Genomic DNA, 27,472 nt, shown 5'->3' on the forward strand with positions numbered 1-27,472 from the left:
TTTTGTCCGAGTAGATCTTCATTTTTTGAAAATAATTTGCTTTTAATTTTAAGTAACTTTTATGGTGGCAATGATTAACTTAATGTAATTTAGCTTTTACATTGTATTATTATCAAACGATCACTGAAGAATTATAACTTTGTTTGATAAAAAAAAACTATGCTAAATATTTATCTCTGGAATGGAATCCCATCATTTTACATCATTTCCTCCGGAAGATAGAACCTTCGCCGAAAGCTAAGAAATTAATAAAGCCGCTAGTAAAAAGTATAGCTCTGTTTAAACGGAATTAAATAAGAGATTTGCCTCTTTAAAGAGTAAATGAAAAATAAGCGATTTAATAAACAAAAATATGTTAAGCACTTGTATACAAAATTTACTCGTTTTCTAAATAAAACATCGTCAAATTTAAATGAAAATATTACATTTTATGAAATTATATTTTTGAATTTCTGTTTGTTGTTAAATATTAATATTTCTTCAATTTAAGATGTCCCATGAATTAAGCAAGAAATCTTTTCATATTGATTTATCAAGAAAAACAAAACATCAAAGAACCAAACACCCTTATAATCTTCGACCAAGAAGAAAACAACCAAATTACAATGAGAAAAATTTTAAAAATTCCATTCAACACAAAAGAAGTAAACTTCAAAATGATATTCAAATTATTGACATAACTGACTCAAGCAGTAGTAAACAATCAAGCCGTACTAGTTTAAATGAACCAGCTGAAATTTTAACTCATTTTGTTAATGAAAATTATGGTGTTGATTCAGTCGATGACTTGAAAAGACATGAGCTTGGAGAGAATGATAATAGTCTGGAGTTATCCAGTCATAATAATGAAAAAGATCCCGAAAACCAATCAGTGGAAACAGTCCTAGAACTAGATCCACTTGAAAACATTGAGATCGATGGAGGTGCAATCGAACAATCCTCGGAAAACGAGGAAGATGAAGGTGTAGCAAGCTCAAATGATCTTGAAGAGTGCATTGATAATGAAGAAAGCGAAGAAGATGTAGAAGCAGAAAGCACAAATGATCTTGAACAAGGCGTTGAGAATGAAGAACATGCATCTGAAGAGTTAAATCCATATGATGTTAACGAAGACGATCATTTTGATTTTGAGTCAATTGAAGGTAATGAAGAAAATCTTACGGACAATGATAGTGCAGATGTAAGGTATCAATTTAGTCAAGCTAGTACTGCTTCTTGGGCTAACCTGAGTCACTTTGATAGTAGGGCTATGGGTGATGGTAGACATAACAGGCCACATTTTATTGAATTAGAAATCTATATGACTCCAGATTTCGTAGACAATGATGACTTAGATGGGAATGAAGAAATGTAATATTGTAATAAAAAAATTAAAAATCAAATCGAATCTTTTTTCAATAAGTTTTATTGTTTTCATTTATCGATTCGTTTTTTCATTGCTAAGGGAAGAAAATAAGTAATGGAAAATTAGTTTCAAAATTTCAATGGTCAACAAGGTAACTTATTTAAATTATACTTTTTTAAGCTCTAACTACTTCAAATTTGATCTATCGCGTCAAGCTTTTTAGATACAACGTTTTTAAACTAAAAAAAAAAACTTATATTAGGCTTTTTGACGTCATGTAAGTTCATGAATAAGTTTTTATTTGTCAATAAAATTCCGTATGAATCTCTTTAGTTGGAAGTCTTCAGCTGCCATACCTTAAAACAGTGCTGAAGTATTTATGATAAAACGGTTTTTAGTGGAAATACAAAAAACGGTTTTAAAAAACATTTGATATTATACGAACTCTTTGGAATATATTGAAAATATAAAAATAATGCTGGAAGCGGGAATTTTAAAGCTAAAATCAGAGTTTGGATACTGAATCAACATTTAAGTTTAAACCTAAACCAAACTATGCAACAACATAAAGGGTTTACATTCAATGTTTTTTAAAACTTTAATTAGATTCAAATGAAGGTACATATGTAAGGTACATATGTAAGGTACATATGTAAGTCATATGTTTTTAACTTAGCCTTAAAAGTCTTTAGAATTTTTAATTTGACATATTTTAAAAACTAGTTTGGATAGTGAAATTTAAAGGCGAGATTTGAATTAAGGTCATCTAAACGCAATTTGGTCGGCAAGTGTTAGTAATATATTTAACTAAATAGAATAAGTAAAAGCCTTTATGAGATTTTTTTTAATTAGGAAGTACTCCACAATTGACTGTTTAATAAATATAAAATTAATTAATATATAATGATGAAATGTCATAATAGGTCGAATCATCCAATCTAATGTGAACCTCACTCAAACAAAAAGAACGAACTAAGAAGTAAAAATTGTCTTTTTATAAATAAATAAAACGTTAAACAAATAGATTTGTTTGATTTACTGATAAATCTCTCACAATTGTGTTCAAATATCTGCCAAATAATTAAATTGAGGTAATTTGGAGTAAGGTTAAAACTTTAGAAAACAATCTTGCGTTTTAAGTTTTTTCTTATCTGTGTTTTGGGTCTGATGGCTTTTTCTATTGTTATTTTTGTTCTTTTGTTGTAAATAGCTTATACATAGTCATATTTTAAATCCGATTATATTTAGCTGGCGTCTAAATTTAACATCTAGATTAGACACAACTGCTATTCATTACTTAAAAAATAGGTTAAAGGTATATTCTTATACAGTTCTAGTACAACCCCACTTAAACCTATGCAAAAAATAAACCATTGTATTTAAATTATTATTTGAGATACCTAGTTAGATAGTTTTTAGATGGCAAGATAAGATTGCCTAAGCAGACAGAACTACTTGGCTCGTTGGTACACAGCAAAGCCAAACCTTGGCTTGTTAGCTCAGGCTCGTTGATATTTGACTTCCTTAAAATCCATTTGCCTTAACCGTGTATGGCTATCTTTAAAAACACACAAATATTGGCAAACCTTTCATTCAATTTCGGTCTTCAATATTTAGAAGGTCAATCATAAATTTCGTAGTTTTTTTTATCGTATTGATACCTTTAATACAAATCGTCATCAGTTTAAACATAGGTTCTGTCGTGTTCATTTTTAGTCTCCAGGCTATCGTTTTAAAATGACCCAATGTGTTTACATTTGTCTGTCATAAAAGCCCACTGTCGTTAAACTTGGTATTAATTTTAGGCACAGTATGTACTATCCCTTAAGTTCATTATTTCTATCAAGAGTCAGCAGTTCAGCACTAAAAAGCCACATTTCTTAATGAACTCTGGGATTTGTCACCTTTGGATGAACATCTCACAAAAACCACACGAAACTAATTCACTGAATTCATTTATAATCCATTCTGCATTCTTATTCCATTACCATTGAATGATTTGAAATCGTCTCGTCTGGGCTGCAACAAAGGCAATATTTTTGTATTATTGTCGCGTGAATAAAAACAAACGAAATACTCCAAAAAAATATAAAGTAATATTTCGAATAAATTAAATATTAAACTGTTAAATGTTTCTAAAAAAATAAAATTAAATATAAAAGAAAAGTGAAATAAAATGAATCGGAGTTACGGGTCATGCAGCAAAGTGAAAAGTTGATAAGAGATCGCATATTGTTCCATTTTCTTGTAATTACACTAACTACATATTTTCCTAGAAGCATAAAAGGAAAATGGTGAGACATTATAACTTAAAGATTTCAGGAAAAAGTGGTAATATTAGTTTATTTTAAGTCCTTGTTTAATTAATTTGATTCGTCGGAGGGAATTACAACACATATGTAGGTATATATACTATGTATTATGTATTGCAAATCTTTCTTCTGCGACTTTATTCATTACGTTCATCTTGTTTTTTATTTTCTATGAGTGATCACAATCACAAAACGGTAGTGTTTACTTTCCAAAATCAACAAAATAAGTTGTGTGTAAAATTTTACTATTAAATATTCTCTCCTTGATAGCAAAAAATCTCAAGTCTATAAAAAAGAACAAAATATGGAAAATTACAAAAGTAATAATAATTACATGCGAATGTCCATCAATAATAAAAATCCAAAAAACAGAAGAAAACCATAAAATAGCAATCAGCTGAGCTTTTCTCATTTCTCTTTCTATGAGTTCATTTTCATGTACCTCATTCTTCTCATTATTTATTTACCAAATATTTTATTTTTGTACAGCTTTGTTAATCTGTTGTCTCTCTTTATCTGTAAGCTCGTTGAATAAAGGTGCAAAGGATAACTATACTGCTTATTCGCCTTTAATAGTTTGACGTTTTGCTTTTTTTCACATTCGGATTCATTTTATGTGAGTTCATCCCAAAATACAATTCATCTTGCTAGCAACGAGAAGCATAACAAAGCAAAAATATTCGTTTCAGAGTCAGAGGAAGGTAGACGGAGGAGAACAGGCCTGAGAAGCAGTCTTTAAAATTTTGTAACATTTAAAAATTAAAGCAAAAAAAAGAAAACAAACAACGTCAACAAAGGTTTTATCTTTTCATTCAATAAAAAAGAAACTTGTTAAAACTATTTGCAAAATTGCAAGAAAAACCATTTTTTTAAAAAGTGAGTAAGTCTTTTATAACGGATAAGTGTTTAATTCTCTCCGATTTAATTATTTATTCAAATTCACCATGTAATTAAAAAAGGCAAAAAGAAACACTGAAATAACCTGCTCCGTCCATTCGAGCTGTGTTCTCTAGTTAATTGACTATTAAAGGTCTCTCTGCCTTCACTTTCTTCTTGTGAAAAAAAACAACAATATTTTTATTATATAAATCGAGAAGCAAGTGCGAATGCAAAATTAATTTGTGCTTTGTTCATGAAGTAGGTATGAGTTCATGTACCTACTCATGTACATACATATTTTCATTGTCCTTTGTCCTGTGTGTTGTGATGGTGTTTAAGCCCTTTTTTTAACACTTTCTATAATATATAATAAAAGTTGTGTCCAAAATTTTAACTCCACTCGATACGATCGGGTAGACACTTAGTTTAATACGTGAAGTGTTTGTAAACTCGAACCCCCTGCTACCAATTCTATCTAAAATCTAAAACAATCTTAACAAACAAACTAGACAGGAATAGCAGGTAAAAAATTATTTAAATATATCCCTATTCCGAAAGCAGAAAGAAAAAATATTCACTGTGCGTTTGGATGTTATTGATTTTTTTTGTATAGCCTCTAGCTGTCAAGGGAAATGTAGTACATACAAACAAAACTCGAAACATTAAGTGCATTTAAAAGTATTCCTATGTTAGTATCCTTAAAGAATATGACACAAAACCAGTTGGTGCAGCTAATAAAAGTATCGTTTGTTATGGGTAAGAAAGCAGTGAGATGTGTAGTGTAAATTTGAGTATAGAACCTATATATTTACATAGATATCTACATACATATGAAGGTATAATAAACCTATATTTTTCTAAGAATTCAAAAACCATTAATATGGTACTGATATTGCTGCAGTTTAAGTTCATTGTTCCATTTACAATGTGAATAAGTATAAATTTTTTCCTAGTAAAACTAGGCACATTTTAAAAACAATATAACTCTCAAAGTAATGTTGATAGGAAGATATGTATTACTTAACCTGAGATCATTAACTACTAATATGCTATGCTGAATTTTATTTTTTGTTTCCAGGTTTTACAAAAACAAAAATTTAATGAGGTAATGATTTCATTGTTTATTTTTGATTTGATAAGAAAGTTGGCAAACAAAAATAAAGTGACAATGTACCCACCTACAGAATTTCTTATCTACAGTGTATATAGACTAGATGTAACTCCATACTCGTTTGTGCCTAGTTAGCTGCAGTGTATCAAACTAAAACTCGTACAAAACAATTATTTTTTATAGAAAAAAAAGAGAAACAAGAAATATGAAAGTGATATATTTTCGAACATAGGTATATACCTAGAGCAAAAACAGTAATTTGAAGATTTGTTAAGAAAAACTCTCAAAACTTCATCTCAAAAGTACCATAAGCAAGTACTTTCAAAACTAGTCACAAAAAACACCTAAAACTTAAACTCGTACAGTAATTTTTAATTCAAGTTAGCCATATTTAAAAAAATTAAGTTTTATTATTTAAGCTGTATTGTGAGTTCTTTCAACAAAAAAATTAATCTGAAACAAATGGGTAGACAAAACAGCCAAACATCTGTTGATGTACATTTTGTAATAATGCATTAAAAAAATGGCAAGACGCTTAGAGTAATTGCGAATTTATTAAGCAGAAGTCACTGAACGGTCTAATAAATCCTTAAATCCTCAAAATAAAACAAAATGTATGTATGTAGCTGTAGGAAGTTTTACTGATGCGGATGAGCGGTGGATAATTCGTGTAGTTAAGGAAAACCTCAAAACTAATGCTCCCAAATTTGCTGAAGAGCCTAAAAAGTGTCGAGGGAAAAAGCTTGTCCAGAAACAATTCGAATTATTTTCAGACAAATTAACTGCAATGGAAGGGTAGCCAAAAAGAAGCCATTTATCAGCAAAACAAAAAACTTAAAAAACACTGCATTCGCAAGATTGTCTTTCCAAAGATTTTGATTGTTGGTAGATTTGCATATTTACAGATAAGAGTAAGTTCAATATTTTTGGCTCATCTATGTTAATGTCTGGCCTAATGAAGAGCTAAATGAAAAAATTAAAAGCAACCGTTAAGGGTGGTGGTGGATATGTTTTACTATGTTAGACTGTAAATGCTAAACGCAGTGGGTTTCGTTTTTTGTATGATAGCCCCATACATAGTTGTTGGTGTATTTTGAAAATTCATAGGTTCATAGAAGTTTAATGGTGTATCATGCAAACTGTGCTCTGAAATTATGTATTAAGGATTTGGACACTGTATTGTATATGTACATGCTTAAATATAAGTTAGCTTTAATAAAGCGCAGCACATACAGCTGGCTCTTAAGCTCCTAGCTTGTTATACTTTGACAAATTATAACTCTAACATAGATTCTTGTAACGGTATTAAAGTAGTTGAAAGAGAGTACAAATACATATATTCACCTGCTTTAAACCAAGAATAAGCAAACGTAATAAGATAAGCATACACACTTTTCGAGGTTTCTAACACAGAAAGTGTGTTTACGAATTCCTTAAATATCATTCCACATTTAAAAGTTGACAATGATCTACACACAATTTCTATAAAGTCCCTTTTTTAAGGTTGTCAAAGACTGCTTTAATATAAAACCCCTTCTTTCAAAGCGTTTTTGAAGAATAAGGAATGTTTGTTTATTTCTTAAAAAACGCTAAAAAGGGATTTCCTAGTAATGTCCTTTCGAAGCTCTAATTAGGGCTTACCCCGAAAATATCATTTATTTCTCTCCAGATTATATCCGAATATAATGTGGCTTATGTGTGGTAAACCCGATAACTTGGTTTTCATCACCAATTCGACCATTTTAGCATTCAATTCGAGATATCAAATGAAAACCTAATACAACAAAACCAATGAAATACATAATACATATGTACATACCTATTATACATGTTTACATAGGTATACAGACTTGTTTATATTTAACTTTTTTTTCCTAAGAGAATATGACATGGATTGAATAAGTTTTATACATATTTACCTCTTTCTCTAATAAATATTTACCAACAACAATAAAACTTAAACTAAAGCAATTTCATAAAACAGGTTCTTGAAAAAAAAACAATCTCACACGCGTTCAGCTGAATCGAAGAATAACTTCAGCTGGGCAGCAAACACAAAACGTAAACATTATCACTCCACACATCCATACTTTCCTAACCAGCCGAGTAATGTATAAGCTTTTAGTTTGGCCTTGGAACTTTGGCTTCGGACAAACTATACTACACTAAACTGTATTCAGACAATATTTTTCGAGTTGTTGCTTCTATCAAAAGCCCAACGCATAGCATTACTAATACGCTTCCCGCTTAAGAAATAACGCAACGGGTTTCTGTAAAAAAAATTCTATAGTAAATAATTGTAATTGAGTAATTAAATATATTAGAAAATGTCTTAAACTTATAAAAGATGTTAATTAGTATTGTTTTGTAAGGCACATCTGTGATATTGTGATCCGAGTTGAATTTAATAGTAAGAGTTCATATATTTTAAAATTTTATCAAACCGCGGCACGTGTCTACGAAGCTTTTAATGTTTATGGCGAGCTATTTATTATTTCAAGGTGAAGATGAGGAAACAACCATAGTGGGCATTAAAACGAATCATTACGAGTACTATCTAAACATTTTGTATGTTAATGTCGAGTTTGTTTGTCAACAATTTGTTGTAAGCAGCGCCAATAGCGGTGCTGCACAGCTCGGCGTTTTTATTCAATTTTAATTCGTAGTTTGTTTTGCTAATTAAAATTATATTCAAATCTACTTCCACTGGATCCGTTAAAAAATTAAAGATGACAAGGTTGTGGAGTTCATGCAACACTGAAGTTTAAATACCTAGGTAGCTTGTTTATGGATTTAACGTTCGCTCAACCCAAATTTTCAAAATTACAGTTCATCAACCTCCAATTTAAAATCTACCGTGCACATTAATTGTAGATGTGGTGTGTCTCGGTTTTTGTCAGAGAGTGAGAGAAATAAATAAAAAATAAAACAAAAATCACCTAACATTACTCATTTTCTTTCTGGCTTTAATTTTATCAACCTATATAATAATTCTTTGTTCTGTTTACAATACCATTGAAGAGTACAATTATAATAAATTTAAAAATATAAATTAATGTAAAATCATTCCAATTATGCGTGAATTGTGTGCTCGTGTTCTGCCAAAATTGTAAATTCTTGAGATCTCAACTCGAATGTTTTATTTGTAGTGTAAACAATTGTACTTGTGTGAATTGTTACTTTATTTGAGCTTATGTGCTTTCAGCTACTAAAACTATTTCGGATGTTTTCAGCACTAGTGAGATTACCAGATTTTCCCTACTATTTAATATTTCTGCTAAAGATTGCTCATTGTGCCAAATTTCAGAACTATAAATAAAATAACAATTATCATGATGAAAAATAATGCAAATCTAAGAAATGTTGTACAATAATAAAATCATTTTAAAGGTTTAAAAACCAAATGGATAACATTTAAATCCAATGAAGACAATTACCTATAAAGTTTAAGAGATGATCAATATTATAAAAAAACATAAACAGCTTTCACCTTCATAACTCATACATTAATTAATATATTTTATTTCCTTTTTCCAGATCGTTTCTTCTGTGAACACAAATCAAATCAACGAATGCAAACCCATTTTCTTAACGCTATAAAAACCCTTTGGAATAGACGCAGTAAAGTGATATAAAAACACAATTTCATTCATTATTTTAAGAAACAAAAGAATTAAAAGAAGAGTAAACAAAAACAAATTTTAAAGAAAATTTAACTAAAATAAAAAAAATAAAAACATCAAGCCTTGCCTCTTCACATACCTAAAACCTATTTGTATGTTTATGTATATAAAACCACGCTATTATAAACTTTTTTTTAAGTTAAATCTGAAAGCACACGAGCGTTGTTGTGCTATCAAAATATCAGCAAGTAATAATAATAACAAAAACAACACAATACAACAAAAATAAGTGCAAATGATTAGTTTTATTTCGTAATATAAAATTTTTTTAGTACGTATATTGATTTCCCGAATTTTCGAGTCCGTGAAACAAAAACAAATCAAAACAACGCAATCATGTTGTACGTATTTCATGTCGATATGGGAAGGATGTTGAAGTTCGATATGAATGTCGCATTGTCAAGGTAAGAAAACAATACGCCATCTATTTATCTATCTACCTATACATTGTTTTATGCGTTGTATTATATTATTTGAAATAAATACAAAATTCTAAAAAATAAACAAATAGACGAGAGTCGAGACACTCTCACTTACTCGGATATGTCGTGTTCAAATATTAACGCAACCCATAATCTTTTCTAGCTTTCTTCTATGTAAGTCTGACATCATGGCTATCGTTGGTCGATCGCCCCGACACGACGCCGACTTTCGTTTGTCTAGTCTAGTATTGTTTTCAAATACCAGTTAAGCTAATCAATATAGGTTAGATACTATTTAAATCTCTACAAGGAAAGCAACGTATTTCATTTTCAAGCATTTAAGCAGTCCGTAAACAAATAAAAATGTAGAATACATGACTTATAGCCTTTGTTTAGAGAACATAATTTTGAGGAAAATGATGAAATCACACGTGTTTTGTGAATCAGCCATATAAATACAAAGTAAACTTGTTTTTGAATCTAGAGATATTGGTCATTCACACTTTTGTAGCTTGAAAAATATACCAACAGAAAAAATTGAAGACGACATTGAAAATAAAAACAAACATGACTATTAGACGTAGTTCAATTCCTATATTTAAACTAAAGAAAGATGTTGAGTAATAAATAGATTCTTTTAGTTCAATTTCTAAATATTGTTATTATTATCTGTCTATTAAATGGATTTGTCATAACTCGCATAATCTGACATTCAATTACTAGCTAATAATTTACGAGGAATTTGATGGAAACAAACGCGGAATATTTGTATATGATATTATTTTTATAATAGCAATTTTGTGGCATGAGGTAGTAAGTAGTAAGTAAAACATTATGAAGCTTTATTTTCTGGGTGTTGCACTCTGAGGCACATTAGTTTTGAGGCATTGAAAGTTTTACAAGTAGCAATATACACACTTAATTTTTCAAAGTATTTGTGTACAGCATAAATATAGAAATATGTAGGCATATAGTACATGCCCATCTATGATTCTGTTCATTCAGAATTATGTCTATAGAAAAAAATAATTAAAACATTTGTAAATTATGCAGTGTTTATTTATAGAATAGATATGCTTAATTTAAACTCAAATAAAAATACAAATGTATTAAAATATCTTAAAAATTAACATGGGGGTTTCACAAAAATAAAATGCGTATAATTTTTGCATTAATAAATTCGAGTTTTGTCATATTTTTTTTTGTTTGAACTCAATTTAAATAAATCAAATAAAAACAGAAGCAGGTTGCACATAAATAGTAAATAAGGAAATTGGGCTTAATATATTGTCTAGGAATTTTTGTTTACAAAACAGTCCAACATTATTTTTTAAATAAGATGAAAAAGATTGGATATGAATTTGTTTACACAACACTGAAACTATATTTGAGCAGCATTAATTTATATCATGCATATATAATTGAGAAAACGGAATTTGATTGAAAATTATAATAAGCACTAGCAAATCAAATTAATAAATTAAAAAAATCAACAAAAGTAAAAAAAATTAATAATAATAATCAAACATACTAACCAAAGTATTCAGACAATGAACAATTCAATTTTTACTTGCAATATATAGAAACTATATGTCAAGTACTGCATTAGTTAAAACTTTCGATAGCAGAGACGTCGAAAAAGGGAGTCCGTTGATTCAGTCCGTCTGCCTGTCTATGTGTCCTCGACCCTACAGCCCAAACCATTGGGATGATTTAGTTCAAACTTGGAATATAAGGTTTTAAGCACATTCGAGTTAGGTTTTGTAGGGAATAATCTTCGGCAAACGATTGAAACACTTAATTCGAGTTTGTTCATGTATAGTTTTATTCGATAAAAAGAGGCCAAATACTAAGCGAAGGTTGTATTTATAGCTTTAAATAATTTATGTATAACATAGCTTACGGGAAGATCATACGATTAGAGTATTTAACAATTGTTTTGCATGTTGTTAGTACTAAAAAGTAACGAGTTTGCACAAGGACAAACACAGGGTGTTCTTTTAAAATAAAATGCCTACAGCTCGGCCATTCTGACCGTATAATCGTCCCGATTACAAATTTCATTAAAACATCATTACGATAACATTAAGTCATAAATACATAAATACAAAATTTTCTTTCATAAATGAGGTATACGAGTACCTTTGTAAAAAAACAAAACTTGTTACAGTAAATATTTCATGTTTTTTTTTTTTTAATAAATTGTTCATATTTCATAAAATGAAAAGTTAAGAAAACTTGTAAAATTAATTAAATTGAGTTACATATAATATTATATTCGTAAACATAAAACTCTCTTTTTTTTTTAATTGAATAGTTAAAACATACATTTTTCTTTTAATTAAATAAATAATTCAATATATTGAATTGAATAATTAAAGGAATTATTTAAAAGCTAAATGGATAAAAGTTCATCGATATAATTAGCATGTGTGCAGCAGGTGTAATCAGATTAAATTCATAACTCGTGTAAAAAATATTAATTTTTAGAAACACATTCATGAAGTTCATCACCTTTCAAGTCAATATTCGGAGTCACATATAATTTCATATTACTAGGAGAACATATACCCTTATACGGTAACCTGGTTAACTGTAGTCCTTCTATATCACCTATTGCATACCTATGATTTGGAAGTACTTTTTTAATTTCATATGGACCACGAAACTTAGCTAACAGTTTTTTGTTCGTCCCTGGAGTAGTGTCTATGTTCTTAATCATGATATAATCTCCTTGCTTATATTCCGTTGGACTTTTATGACGGTTATCGTAGTATAATTTGTTTTTTAATTGCTCTTTTTCATTTTTTTCCTCAGCTCCTTTTCTGATCTCATCTAAATTTATTTTATCAGAACCTAAATTGTTTACCAAAAACTCTTTAACTTTATCGCAAAATTTTCCCTTCTGATCTCTACCAAAAAGTAAAGTGCTTGGTGTGAATCCGGTACTTCTATTTACGCTGTTATTAATGGCGAACTCAACCTTTTCAAGATGCTTGTCCCAATCAATTGTAGTATGCGCTTCACATTCCTTTGCAAGCATTGGTGTAATTATGCGGTTAAGCCTTTCCACCTGACCATTAGATTGAGGGGTGTGCGTTGCAACCTTGACATGCTGTATGTTGTTGTCATGCAAAAACTCTGAAAATTCTTTGGATGTGAAACATGTCCCGCGGTCAGATATGATTCGGTTCGGCCTCGAAAAATTAGCAAAATATGATTTTAAGCATTCTATAGCTTCTTTACTTGAGGTACTTTTATTTGGATAAAGCTTAGTAAATTTGGTAAAGCCATCAATCATCACGAAAATATGTTTTTTATTGGAACGCGAGTTGGAAAATGGACCAAGGTGGTCTATATGTAGCGTATCAAAAGGTATGTTCCCTTTTGGAATCGGATGGAGAACACCTTCTGCTTTCCCAGATTCAGGTGAAAAGTAGATGCATTTAAGGCAATTTTTGATAACGGTTCTAATTTTGTCCTTCATATGGGGAAACCAATAAATTCGAGATATGTGCTCAAAGCACTTGTCAACTCCCAGATGACAAAGGGCTTCGTGATGAGTCCGGACTACTTGCTCTTCCATGTGAGATGGAACGTAAAAAAGTATATTATCTTTTGATTTCCTATATACCAATCCATCAACCATATCATAGTGAGGACTTTCAGACTTAATCAACTCACTTGCAATCGCTATTATTTTAGGATCTTGTTTTTGGGCAGCGGCAAGTACAAACTCAAAGGATTCGTCATCAATGTGCAAAATGTTAAAAGATCTACTGAGAGAATCAACATGAGACATTCGATCACTCTTTCTATGCTCCACAGAATAGTCGTATGCTTGCAACTCAAGAGCCCATCGCGATATGCGAGGATTCAAAGTTTTTTTGTTTAGTGTTAAAACAAGAGCTTGGCAATCCGTTACGATTTTAAATGGAATGCCAAGTAAATAAATTCGGAAACGCCTTAGAGCATAGACTATGGACAAGGTTTCGAGTTCGTAGCTATGGAACCTACTTTCAGCTTCAGTCGTACGTTTGGAGAAATAAAACACTGGATGGAATTTACCATCACTTTGCTTTTGCAACAACACGGCTCCAAATCCATGCGTGCTGGCATCGCAGTGTAGTTCCGTAGGACTATTCGGACTATAAATTGACAAAAATGGCGCTGAAATCAGTTTACTTTTTAAAAGGTTAAAAACGGCTTTTTCTTTTGGACCAAAGACAAATGTTGCATCTTTCCTCAACAAATCATAAAGTGGTTTGGCTTTGTTGGCAAATTGATTTATGAACTTCCTAAAGTAGGAACAAAGTCCAAGAAAACTATGAATGTCTTTAGTCGAAGTAGGTAGCGGAAAATTTTCAATGGCTTTTAAATTTGTTTCATTAGGACTTACACCGTTTTCATTAATTTTGTAACCTAAATAGGTTATCTCATCTTTTAAGAAGACACATTTATCCAATCTGAGTTTCAACCCTTTAGTGACAACTATATTAACTACTTCTTTTAAAATATCAATATGTTCCTCAATTGTTTCTGTCGCGATGAGGATGTCATCAAGGTACGTCAACACTTTTGATTGCTGTATGAGTTTACCAAATAAATGCTTCATGTAACGCTCGAAAACAGAGGGGGCGTTCTTAAGCCCAAACGGCATTTTGGTGAACTCATATTGTCCAATAGGTGTCGTAAATGATGTGTATTTTCTTGATTCCTCTTCAAGTGAAACATGATAAAAACCATTTTTCAAATCTAGTGTAGTATAGTATTTTTTATTTTTCAATCGGTCGATGTTATCTTCAATCAAGGGTAACGGATAATTATCACGCAATGTTATTTTATTAAGTTCCCTATAATCAATACATAACCTAAACTCTTTATTTTTCTTTTCAACGAGTACAATTGGAGACGCGTATTGAGAATTTGACTCGCGAATTATGCCTTTGCTTAAAAGATCCTTAAGAATTTTCTCTAGCTCGATCTTATGAGAGTATGGTAACCTTCTAGGAGGACAATGAAACGGAATATCTTTTGATAAAACAATACTCATTTTAAATTCATTCTCATCAGGCACAACACAATCTAAACTCGTATCAAAAGCTGGTCTGACTACATTTTTAACACTTTCTTGAATACTAAATGGCAAATCTGAATTAACCCTAATATCTAACTCTGATTCTTCATCACATAAGTTAATGTTATAAATTTGTTTAATAAAGTTAACCTCTTCACTTAATTTACTTACATGCGGACACTGACATTGACTTGAGGACGACAAATTCATGCAAACATGCGTTTCTGGATACGGATTTAATGACGACAATGTTACATCTGATAAACGATTACACTCCACGACGTTGTTTGATGACTCCGACAAATTTACGTTTATATCACCTTCACCTTTAGTTTCACATCTTGTAAGCACCATACCAATTTTATCGATGAAATTTCGTCCAAGAACAGCTGGATAACTCATGGAATTGTTTTCAACTACTAAAAGAGATAAATTTGTTTTTAAATTTTCAAAAATTATAAAAGTATTAACACTTCCCAAGACTTGGAGCGGGCTGTTGTTGACTCCAAAATATGACTGACTATTTTTATCCAGAGGTAATATCAACGACGGCGGCAAGTATTTTTCCTTGATGAAGCTTATTGGACTCCCTGAGTCCAAGAGTGTTGTGAGTACAGATGAACATTCAAAGCCGCTCTCAATGAATCGATAAGAAATCTGCTTCTCAAAATTGTTGGTTTCTAGGCTGCATCGTTGTTGGAATCTGCTTCTTTCTCGATTAAATATTTCTCTGGCTTCTCGGTGAATTTGTTGGTTGGATATTTGTTGGTAATCTTCAATGCTGTTGCTGTTGGCCTTGAATGTCAAAACTGGTTTATCTTTCAAACAATTTTTAGCAATGTGACCACGTGTACCACATTTAAAGCAAGTGAATTCTTTTTTTTGATAGAAATTGCTAACAGGTGCATCGACTGCCTCTCTCTCAACATTCTTTTTTAATGGAATGTTTCTGTGCTTGTTTCGATAATTATGAGACGTACTAGGCTTGTATGTTAAATTGTCACGTTCACGGCTGTTGTTCTTAAATTTCTCGTACTTTCTGAGTGCGCTTTTAAGTTCTTCGATATTATTGGCATTATAGAGAATACTCTTATTGATCTCCACATCAGATATGCCCTTGATTATAAATTGTATTAAATCCTCCTCCTCGATTGGATTATGTGAAGCAATTTCTTGCATTGAGAGCACATATTGTTGTATGGTCTCGTCACGACGTCGTTTTCTCGCATTAAGCTCACTGAAAATATCTGCTTTCGTTACGATTCGTTTAAACTCACCCATTAGAGCATTTCTCAGTTCAGTCCACGTTCGAGTTTTTAAAGATCGTATGAAAATTCTTGCAGTTCCAATAAGGAGCCTTTTTCCGAAAATGAACTTGGTACGGTCGTCCAGATGGAGGGTTTCAGAATATTCCTCAAAATGTTCGACCCATCTGTCAATTGGAAAGTTGTCATCCCCACTGTATGGACACATTAAGTCTTCCATGTCTTTGAAACTACTAGAAACATGTGGCCTTTGACTTGGATTTTCATGAGCGGCGTCTTCGATCTGCAGTTCCTTCAGCTTACGTCTGAGTAGAATAATCTCTTCTTTCTTCTTGCATGCTTCTCGCAAATTATTTAGCTCTTCATCGATGTCATCACTTTGTTCTGCAGGTGGTTCTCCTTCCAGCTCAGACCCATGATCGTCAGAAGATTCTGACTCGTTGCGGTTACGCTCAGGCATGAAATCTTTTGCAAGCTTTTGCAGGTCTTCCTTGGCATAACCTCTAACTGCGTCTTGAACTCTCATTTTTAGCATCGCTTTTGTGCCATCGGTTTTTTCATTAATTGATCGTAAAATGTCTTTAAGAATAGCAACTTTTGCTTTATTAAGAAAATTATCAAATTCTTCCGACATATTTATGCGAAACACTTTATAAGTTAAAACTTTTTATTATTTTTAAATAAACGTTTTGAGTATCAGATCTCACTTCTGAATTTTGTAGGGAATAATCTTCGGCAAACGATTGAAACACTTAATTCGAGTTTGTTCATGTATAGTTTTATTCGATAAAAAGAGGCCAAATACTAAGCGAAGGTTGTATTTATAGCTTTAAATAATTTATGTATAACATAGCTTACGGGAAGATCATACGATTAGAGTATTTAACAATTGTTTTGCATGTTGTTAGTACTAAAAAGTAACGAGTTTGCACAAGGACAAACACAGGGTGTTCTTTTAAAATAAAATGCCTACAGTTTAAGACTAAAAATAACAGTAGTTTTGTAACAAAATTCGAGTTTTCTCAAAAACGAACCGATAGATTTGTATTAAATTTTCTCTAAATTCTGGAAATATTGAACTACCGCTTTTCTGTCCAAGCTCTTATACTCCTATGTTATATGTACATATTATATACAAAATTAATTAAAAATAAAAATAAATGGCGTTTAAATTTTTGTAAACAAACTTTTTCTTGCAACTACTATTTTGGAACAGACTCGTGATACAAGAGCAAGTTCGTCCGCCCAATCGTGCAATGAAAAATAGAATGTTATGAAGTTTTTTCTCACCATAGCTTATAGTATGTTAGCAGGGATTTTACATGTGCCATGTTTAAATTAACTTAACCAAATAACGTTTTATTAAAATAAATTTATTAATAATAATTAATATTTTGTGACAGTTTTAAACAAGGACCCTAGAGCTCACATACGACTAAATTTACTATTCATTATTTATGTACATTCATGAATTCACTTGTAGAAAGTTCATGTTTGATTTTAATCTGAACTGTTGCGAATCTTTAAATTTTGGTAATGTATATTTTTATTTCTTATAGTGTATCCAATTTAAAAGACACAATAGAACGTCTTCATGGAATATCGGCGCAAAATATAGTATTACTAGTTAGTGGCGGCGAAGTGCTAACCAAATCCACACAGGTATCGTTTTATTCAGCGGGGACGGATACAAATCCTATTTACATGTTCCTGATAGGAGATGTAAAACTACCACCTGCCATTGCCGCATTAGAAAATGGTAAGATAAAAAATAATTAAGTCAAGAACAATAAATATAAATTTTATTTCTTTAAAGATATAGATCTTAACGATCAGGTAGAACGTTGTCTAACGTTACCAGCTGTTTATGAAACAGTAGTTACTAGAGCACAATTAGCACAGCAGATGTACGAATTGGCACGCGAAGAAGATAATATATGTGAGCGTTTGGTCCATGAACAACATCTTCAACAACAAGGCTGGTCTGCTGTTGTTGCCAATATGGAAGATTTGACAGAAGAATTTCGTCAACGCTTTAGAAACTTTTGTCAGACTTTCGATCGACATTTAGAAAAACGCGCAACGTATATAGAACTTTTAAATTATTTCTCCGACGACTTGTCCAAGTTGTCACGAATTCCAATTTTACCGGGATTAATGCAAATGGCCCAGGAGGATTTTCATGGATTCGATGAGTTACTGGGCAATGATGAAGTATTCTCAAGATCTCAACAAAATGTGTCTGTATTGATGGCTGGTGATCCACAAAGTTCGGCTAGCCAACAACGTCTCGATTCAATAGAGTCGCAGGACGACGAAAAACGTGATAGTACATCGCCTAATAAAAAACCCAAAATGGGGAGTGACGATGACAAAGGAGATGCACTGAGCATTACTAGTGGCGGTAGTGGCACACGAAGAACTCTCACTCTTTTGCAATGGATCTCTGCCAAGGAAAATCACAATAAACTTACAGAGATGTCCGAAGAGTGCATACAAGGTTTAAATACATTCGATGAAGCAGTTTACGAAAAACTAAAAGAAGAAGTCAATCACATAATAAAAAGTGCGGACCAGGTAAGACGATTGAGAAAGCTAGGCCAAATAGTTGGTAAAAATTAAACATGCCTAAACAATTTTAGAGTGATATGAAGGAGGTCAAAGGATTAAGTGAACGTCTATGTAAATTGGAAGAAATAAAGTACAAAATCAAGAATATGGTGCAGGACCAGAAGGAACTGTCAACTGCTTTCCAACAAGTAAATTTATTCTTTATCGTATTTTTTATCTAATTTAACTTCTCAACCCCAAACCGTAGAACCAAAACCGTGCAATCAATCTTAGAGATGCCTCAATACTTCCGGATCTTTGTGCCTCCCACAGAAGTCAGCTGCTGGTTATGTTACAGAATCATCAAAAAATTCGAGAACTCCGTCGTTGTATATCAAGAGCTAAGGAAGAGTTAGGTTCAAATTTGCACACACGACTAAAGTAATTAGTTCACTTGTTTGTCACCGTTCTTTAATCGCTATAATAAAGCATTATCATTTTATTTCAGACGTATTATTGTTTTGGAAAATAAAATGAGTGAATTCGATAATAAACAACTTTTTTACCATCGTTGTTTAAGACGGGCAGAACGTCATATTAGTATAATTGAACAAATTCACCAGGCTCCATGTATATATGTGGCTGCTGTAACCGAAGTTATTCGTAGGAAAATTTTCTCTGGTGAATTCCGTCAATGGGCGTCCAGACTAGCTGAGGATTTCGACTCCATACACAATGAGGAGATAAATCGCAGACGGAATTTCAACGCTAGTTTCCAGGGACATTTCTTGAACATTCTTTTTCCTGGAATGAATGATATGCCACCAGCGTTCGCCAATGAAAATCCATTAATTTTCGATGCTAGGCTCCCAAATTTAACAAAAAGTGGTATGTATTAAGGTTATCTATCTTATGTTGAGTTGGATTCATTTTAGTATAATTTGTATTATATTTCAGATATTGATATTTTAACTTCTTATCTACCGGATCTTACCCATCACATTCAACTGCCGGATATGGGCCCTGTTATAAATTTTTTTATTTCAAGGTGAATATTTTTTGTTTTTATTTCAATAAGCTTATGTTTTTAAATTATCAAAAATTATTTAATTCACAAATTTTCTCTTTTGTATTTCTTTAGATCTGGAAACCACAACTCCAATGTCAAAAGTTCCTCCAGCTCAACAACTAATAAAGTTATACAAACCAATTTAATTGGACCCATAAATGTACATCATCAGCGAGTACTTGACATACAATCTCAATCAAAAGAGTGAGTGTTTAACTTTTTCTGAAAAAGAGGGAATGGGTTTCTTAAACAAACAAAATTTAATTACTTTAGTGGCGAATCAGAAACCGATACGGAAGAATTTGAAAAAGTCATCCAACCCGAAATGAGTCCAACAGAGAATAACGCTCCCCAATCTGCCAGTGATAATGTTTACCAAGTAGCCCATATAGCGACGTCTACAGATACCCCGCAAACGCATACTGTGGAAACTTTAACCGAGGTAAATATTGAAAAGCTACACTTTCTAACAACAATATGGTTATGGATTCCTACAACTTTTTCTTGTGTTTTTTTCTTATATGCTTTTTCTCTTTCGTGCGCGAAAATAAAATTCGTAAACAAATATGAAACAATTCCAAATTTAAATAAATGCAAATATCAAAATTAAAAAAACAAAAACAAAATAGAATGAACCTCGTCCGCCAAAAAAACCTCCAAGGCACATTAAAAACCAAATTGCACTCCATTCCCCTGCCCCAATCAATACAGTTAATACCGCCCTTCCAAAAAATAACGCACGTCCACATCATGATCACGAGCATTTAAGCACACTTTCTGTTATATCTGAAAAAGACACTCCCACACCATGTGATTCGGATACCTATAATCCTATAGCTCCCTTTCCTCTATATTTGGGTCACCATACTACCACTGCAACATCTGATCAGCGAACTACCGAACAATTTATCAAAACGGTTATAATAAAGGAATATGCCACCACTGAGGAAGATGGCGAAAGTGAATTTGTTAATTCTGATTTTTACATAGACGAATCCCTGCCATCGAGCTATGGCGATGCCGATGCCGATGATGGCCATAACGCTGACGAAGAACTTTTAAAGCAACAAACCAGTGTTGGTGGGAGCAGCCTAAAAGAGGAACATTTGTTGGACTTGGATTTCGGTTTCAACAAAATAATGTCATTTACATATCCGATTCATGATGATAAAAATAAGACCAGCAAATTATCACATTTTGATACGAAGGAGTCAATGGAGACAGTGTTCGGTCTACTGCAGGTATTGGACATAGAACAAACAAAATACAAAACAAATAAAATATATGATATATTTTCTTTTTTAATTTCAAACAATGCCAAAAAATGTTTATTTTTTAGTTATTGACCTCCCCATTGGTAGTATTTACACATTTCCAGCATTGGTGGCCCACAGTCAAATATCCCTTATTCCTATCAAATATATCTCAAAAAATACACACAATATTAAATCCTTCATCATTTTTAGTATTATCGCATTTGTATCTTTAAATTACCTTTTCAGCCTTTTTTCAAATAAATATCAAATAAAAATTAAAATTGTTTTGTTTTTTGTCTTTTTTTTTACAGGAAAACCTCGGATCAACTCGTCTGGAGGTCGAACGCCTTAAATCTATTTTAAAAGCGATGTCTGAAGTATCGCAAGAATGTATTAAACTAGCGCGTGTTAATTTTCAACAGTTCAAATCCGACCAGGAAAACTATCAAATTGATTTGCGTTGTGAATTCCAAAATATCTCTGAAAAATGGCAGCTAGTTCAGATGCAATATGAATCTCGTGAACAAGATATAATCGAAATGGCAGCTAAACATAGAACAGAGTTGAATAGCCTCGAGATGGCAATCAGTGTGAAAGATAAAGAAATTCTCGATTTAAAAAATGAACAACAACAAAAGGACATAATCAATGCTGAGAAAGTCTTACAGCTAGAAACAAAATGCACAGATTTGGAAGAAAATTATAAATTGCTAGAGCAACAAATGGAATCTTTGAATAAAAGTTTACTGGCCGCCAATGCTGAGAAAGAACGAGCTGTTATGGAAGTTCGGGATAAACTTACTCATGACCATAAAACCGAAATCGAATCACTTCGATGTCGTTATAAGTTAATGACTAGTATGGAACGTTCGCCGTCGGACACAAGTTTAGAGAAGATTGAAAAGCCCATAGACATGATTGAACTTGCGTGCCACGAGTCCATTGTATCACAAATTCGTGAGGATTTGCGTGCGGAGAAAGAGGAAGCTGTTAAAAAGGCTGTTGATTGTGAACGATCCATTTGGGAGGCCAAAGCAATCGCATTGCCTAAGAGTTTGAATGAAAACACTGACAATAATGTGAGTGTGTTGAAAATGATGCTAGATGATAAAGAAAAATATATAGACATGTTGAGAGAGAAAAATGTAATGCTTACCCAAGACAATATGGATCTAAAAACAAAATTAACTATTTTGACTAACGAAGAGGTAAACAGTTGGCTTAAGGAAAAAGTAGAATTTTTGAATCGAGAAAAAATACGTATGGAGGAAGAATTGAATATGGAAAAATCACGTAGAACTGAAATGGAACAATCTTTTGCTGAGCTTAGAGGGTAACATTTTTACTTTATTTTTTGATGCATGTCATAATAATCAATAAATTTTTATTTTAAAGATCGGCTATGGAAGCTAGCACTTTGCCACGATCCAAGTCCAGTGGATCAAACCATCGTTATGTTGTACTTGAATCTTGTTCAAAAGGTGACATTGTATTTGTTGTTTGGAGTATGCGACATTATCAATTTATGGTCGTACAAGATTCATCTAGTTTGTACTTTGTGCATGGAGATAGTTTAAGTGCACTAAATTTGCGCCTCCCAGGACCTGGCGAGCTGGAGATACCATCACCATTTTACGCCTTAGGAAGAGTTGTAAATAAAGAATACTGTCAAGCTAGAAAGGTATATTTATTTTTTTTTATTTCAACTGGAATTCATATTGTTTTTTTAGGATGAAAATCGTTATAGAGTTAATAGAGGCTCTAAGTTTTATCGCATAAAACTTGAAGCTCTTTCTCGTAATGAATCTAAATGGACTGGCGGCAGACGGGAACGTCTTGAATGTAAGAGACTAAAAAATAGAATAATTGAGTTTTTGAGCATAATTTGTGTATTTTTTGTATTGTATAGCGTCGTCTTCAAACGTATCTATTAATCGTTCGCTTTCCCAAAACGATTCAAGTGATCCATCATCTTTGACACATCTGAGTATTCTGCGTCAAGCGCCATCGCCACATGATACTGTTGATTTGGGCTGCAATGCAGGACTTAAAGAGCGTACCATTAGTATAACTAGCGTCACTGAAGAAGATGACGAACCAATTTCACTTCTTAGCGAACGTTGCCGCTATATTAGTGTCAGCGAAGAAGAAGAAACTAATCGATCTGTGATAACAGAGCAACCAACCGCTTCATACTTTCCCCCGATGGTAAGCCTTACCGATACTCCAAGAGCTACTTCATCGCCATTCCATTCATTCAACTATGAAGCAAATGATTCGTCACTCATGTACTTCTCTCTTGACTAAACATTTTACACAAACACTCATCCCCAATCTAACCCACCCAAAACACAATCAAAAACACTAAAAAAGATCTATAAATACGCGTCTAAAGCAACAAATTTGTCACATTTATCATTTATAATTATTTAGGATAATTCATCTGCTTCCTTCCCAACGACTTCTGCTAACACTACTGTCATCGCAGTTGCCACCGCATCTACCCCAAAAACTTCAACAACTACAACCACAACAACTGCCAGCCGCAGTCCAATACCAATTCAAATATTAGCCAACATTGGTAGTTGCTCGTTGGAAAAAGATACCGATGATTCCGATGAATATCGCTCTCTCGAAGCTAAAGACGAAAGCGAATTTCCTCCCATGTCTCAAGATTAATGATAATTGTTAAACTACAACATTTAATTTAATTATCTAGCTTAACGTAGTTTTAACTTCTAGCACCTAGGTGATTTCTTAAATTTTTGTTTTCTTATAATTTTTGATCTTCTTAAAAACAAGAAAAAAAAAAAAAACAACCACGATTTAGATTTAAGGATTAATGTAATATTACATTAAAAAGAAAATATTATTTTTTTTATAAATTCGACTTTATATGACTTGAAGAAAAACAATCCGTTTACTAAAACAAAAAAATATTTGATTGGATGAGAGATTATGGTATATTTAAAAGAAAAATCAAGAGACATTTTATTTTCTCTTTGGACATAATAATGTATGATGTGCATCGATAATTTGTTGTATGCTTAAAAGAGTGCGTGACATAATGTGTTGTTTATTCCCTTGTTCCATTAAAATGCTTTGTTTATAGTAATAAGGGGTTTTCAATAAGTAAATGAACACAAATCAGCTAGAAAGACTACATATACGAATGGGTTTCGCTTCGATTTATTTACCAATTCGGGTTTACCTATCCCAAATAAAAATGCTGTATAAATGAATAAGTTTTTTTTATATATTTTCTGAGTGAACATTTGCCTACTGATTTCCATGTGTTCCAAACAATATTTATATTTATTCAATTAAACTATTCATTTCATCGAAACCTATTAAGAGAAAAATAAACCAATGTCATAACAAAAATGTATCAATGTTTAGCCAATTTTAGGCCTATTGAATGACCCTTAAATCCTTACATGACTTTCATAAAATTACACTGCCTAGACATTTTTATTTTTGTTTTGTTTGGTATTGTTTTTGATTTCAAATTTCATTTGCAAAACAAAATTCTTTTTCAGAATAACGCTGAAAACTCAACCGGTCACCGGATCGGATTATTTACTCTAATCGAACCACTTATAGCTCCTATTCAAATGACCATGGACGGCGCTATTCATTGAAATCAATTACACAGCTTAATTAAGTAGTCTACTTCTTTTAAATAATTAAATGGTTTTCGTTTTTCAAACAAAGCAGGAACTAATAACTAGGTATACAAAATCATCTTTTTCGCTTTCAACTCGTGGTAACAAAAAATAAACAAAACATTTATCTTCTTTTGTTTTAATGTAGCAAGAGTGTTGTTTAATAAAAAAAAATTAAAATGAACAAGCTACTAAAATAAAAAAATATAAAATGATTTTTCTTTTCACAGAGCTTTAACACTAAACAAAAACAAAACAAAGGAATATATCTTTCACCCATAAAGCTATGTATAGACCTTTTTCTAAGTAAACGCTTTCTAGAGTACTTTATAAAATATACTAGTACATAATATATTTTGAGAATAACGTTACGTAGATTTTTTCTTCTAAGTTCACTGGAAAATAGGCAATGCAATTTTAATTACAAAAAAAAAAAAAAACAATATAAGAATAGTTTAATAAAAAATGCATACAAATATAATATGCTGTTAATAACAAAAAACATACATTTATATAAAGCATAATAAATTGTGATATATTGATTGATTTATGGAATGAATGAAATATTTTTTCGAATGGTTATGATGCAAATTAATTTTACATAAACTAAAACAAAAAAACGGATATAAATGGAAATATTTTATGTATTTATTTTTGTGACTGGCAAAGGGTCGGGACTGAATTTAAAATAAAATTTAACGGTAAAAAAAAAAACAGTTAAAAGAAAAAATTTAAGCAAAATGCAATATTTTTTTTTGCATTTTGTTTGTAAATCATTATTTTGCGAGAGTGTCACCTGCATGTTTGTTATGCAGGGACACAAAATTAAGTCGTCAATGTGGGGTTTTTAAATCTTTTTTAAAAATTGACTCAAAATGAGAAGAATCATACATCATGCAGTTTTGTCTGAATTACTTGAGCAAAACATGTTGTAAATTATATATAAATGTATTCATAATAAATACTTTAATAGAGATGTAACAATATTTAAAACAAAACAACACAAAAAATGAAAACCATTAAGTGATGATAAACGATTTTTTTAATAAACTAAATAAAAATAAATTTTAATGATTTGTTTGTATATTTGTGTATTTTTCATTCACAGGAATATGTTTAGCAGAAAAATGGTTTTCAAAAATTGATTAACAATTGTGCAGTTTTTTTGCAATTGTTCTTAGAAGTGACAGTCGAAGTCATTTTCAATAGATCAGTTGATATAATGGAGGTAGCTCCGCCATCTAACGTTTTTTTTTCAACTAGTGCTTATTTCGTGAATGGTAACACTTAGCTGATGTCTGATTTGACAGATAATTAGTTTTATCCTTCCACTGAACGAATATGGTTCTGTATATGCTTGCACAACGCTTAGAGAAGATGCCGATTTTGCCAAAAAAGCCCATTTTGAACTTGGCGGGTATGTAAACAAGCAAAATGTTTGCATTTGGGGCACAGGAAACCCGCACGCAAACGAGTCACTGTTTGGTGTGAGTTCTGGTCCAGAGGCCTGTTAAACGAATTTTTGTTCACAAAAATTGAAGAGCAAGATATTTTCAACTTTTAGTTTCAACAGGACGGCGCTACTTGCCACACAGCCGAAACTACACTCGATTTTTGTATACCATTTTGAACAAAAAAAATTATTCAGCGAAACCTATATAAGTACAATAAACAAAGCTTGGAATTTTCAAGTACCGGGTGCTGGTATTTAAATGTGTAATAAATTAATTTTAAAAAAGGATTTGCTTTTGCAATATTGTATAGTATTTTTTTTTAATTTTCTGTATTCATACGGTTTAGTATGTATTCAAAGTGTTATCCAATTAAATTACACATCTGTGATTCTAAAAAAACTTGGAACTTTTTGAAAAGTAATTGAAAATGAACTTGGCATTATCACAGTACCCAGTAAAATTAGTGGTGTATCAGGTACTATTCAGGCAAAGTTGAACATCACTTGAGTATGGTTGAAGAAAAATAATCTCTACCTATTTTTTTAAGTAGAATTGTTAGAGCCAAAACTGTATATTTTTATAACGTATGCAGCTTGTGACTCTCATTATAAATAACGAATCAAATATTTCAACGAACATTGTGGAAACTTAAAGTGCTGTAATATTTAGAAAAGTGAAATTTTACAAATAAAATAATTTTTGCCAAGTTTTTGAAATTTGAACTGAATATAAAAGTCGGAAAATTAGTGCTTCCTAAAATGTTCACTTAGATACTTTTTTGCGAGCAACATTCTAAGACAAAGAAAAAAATCAATCAATGCGTTTTTAATTGTAAATAATACCTAGTTGTTTTTTTAAACAAATTTTTTTGCATCGTGGGCACCTTTAAAGTATGTATGTGGCTGCCAAAACACTGAGAGCACGATATATTGTTAGAAATTTAATCATGAAACTGACAGCTTCCAAAACATCCCAGGGATATTTTTAATTTCTAAAGTAAGCTAACTTTCGATTTTAAACTTAGGACTTAAGAAACAAATTAGATTTAACTTGCGATTAAACTCTTGATTTGTAGTGAACTCTAAAGTTGATTAACTTTAATGTTTACCATGAGTTAAGCTATAGTAAAAAAATAGCCCTTAAGTACTTTACCACACTGATAATAAGCTCATATGTGTCTCCTTATATATCCTATTTTACTTTTTTCTTTTGAAACTAAACAAACATTTCAAATACAATCTGGGCATTTGAAAACTTTTATCTTTTACTTTATATTTTAATCTGTATTCCGCGATGTGTATAATGCCAACCTCTAGGTTTTTATTTTCAAGTCCATTCATTTAACAATCCATTTTCATGTAATAAGCTAAAATAATCGCACACT

At 31.5% G+C, this 27,472-nt stretch overlaps 2 protein-coding genes across 10 annotated transcripts; both read left to right on the forward strand.

Annotated features, from left to right (window-relative positions):
* The first annotated feature begins 364 nt into the window (after positions 1-364).
* LOC129940777 (DNA polymerase epsilon subunit 2-like) lies at positions 365-1,382 on the forward strand. The gene is made up of 2 exons (XM_056049252.1): positions 365-1,185; positions 1,243-1,382. The coding sequence occupies exons 1-2, from the start codon at positions 491-493 to the stop codon at positions 1,352-1,354; spliced, it is 807 nt and encodes a 268-aa protein (XP_055905227.1). The 5' UTR covers positions 365-490; the 3' UTR covers positions 1,355-1,382.
* A 1,951-nt stretch (positions 1,383-3,333) lies between these two features.
* LOC129940767 (RB1-inducible coiled-coil protein 1) lies at positions 3,334-25,718 on the forward strand. 9 transcript variants are annotated; one of them, XM_056049219.1, is made up of 16 exons: positions 4,179-4,273; positions 4,347-4,533; positions 9,185-9,734; positions 17,654-17,853; positions 17,911-18,671; positions 18,737-18,853; positions 18,913-19,085; positions 19,153-19,532; positions 19,602-19,692; positions 19,786-19,917; positions 19,987-20,155; positions 21,281-22,302; positions 22,365-22,650; positions 22,700-22,811; positions 22,879-23,177; positions 23,403-25,718. In XM_056049219.1, exons 3-16 carry the CDS (start codon positions 9,667-9,669, stop codon positions 23,646-23,648), a joined length of 4,056 nt encoding a protein of 1,351 aa, XP_055905194.1. In that variant the 5' UTR covers positions 4,179-4,273; positions 4,347-4,533; positions 9,185-9,666; the 3' UTR covers positions 23,649-25,718. The 9 variants fall into 9 exon arrangements, with proteins under 9 accessions (XP_055905202.1, XP_055905196.1, XP_055905193.1 ...); XM_056049227.1 differs by lacking the exons at positions 4,179-4,273; positions 4,347-4,533 and adding an exon at positions 3,334-3,639 and having other exon boundaries at positions 24,509-25,718; XM_056049221.1 differs by lacking the exons at positions 4,179-4,273; positions 4,347-4,533 and adding an exon at positions 3,335-3,748.
* The last annotated feature ends 1,754 nt before the right edge of the window (positions 25,719-27,472 follow it).

Source organism: Eupeodes corollae, chromosome 1 (assembly GCF_945859685.1).
Source record: "Eupeodes corollae chromosome 1, idEupCoro1.1, whole genome shotgun sequence".
In the NCBI taxonomy this organism is placed as follows: domain Eukaryota; kingdom Metazoa; phylum Arthropoda; class Insecta; order Diptera; family Syrphidae; genus Eupeodes; species Eupeodes corollae.

Bases quoted from the DNA above. Each gene is read 5' to 3' on its own strand.
- LOC129940777 (XM_056049252.1), top strand. From the start codon at position 491: ATGTCCCATGAATTAAGCAAGAAATCTTTTCATATTGATTTATCAAGA. The intron at 1,186-1,242 runs GTATCAATTTAG...TCACTTTGATAG, and splicing joins AATGATAGTGCAGATGTAAG to TAGGGCTATGGGTGATGGTA.
- LOC129940767 (XM_056049221.1), top strand. From the start codon at position 9,667: ATGTTGTACGTATTTCATGTCGATATGGGAAGGATGTTGAAGTTCGAT. The intron at 19,693-19,785 runs GTGAATATTTTT...GTATTTCTTTAG, and splicing joins ATAAATTTTTTTATTTCAAG to ATCTGGAAACCACAACTCCA. The intron at 20,156-21,280 runs GTAAATATTGAA...TTTTTTTTACAG, and splicing joins CTGTGGAAACTTTAACCGAG to GAAAACCTCGGATCAACTCG.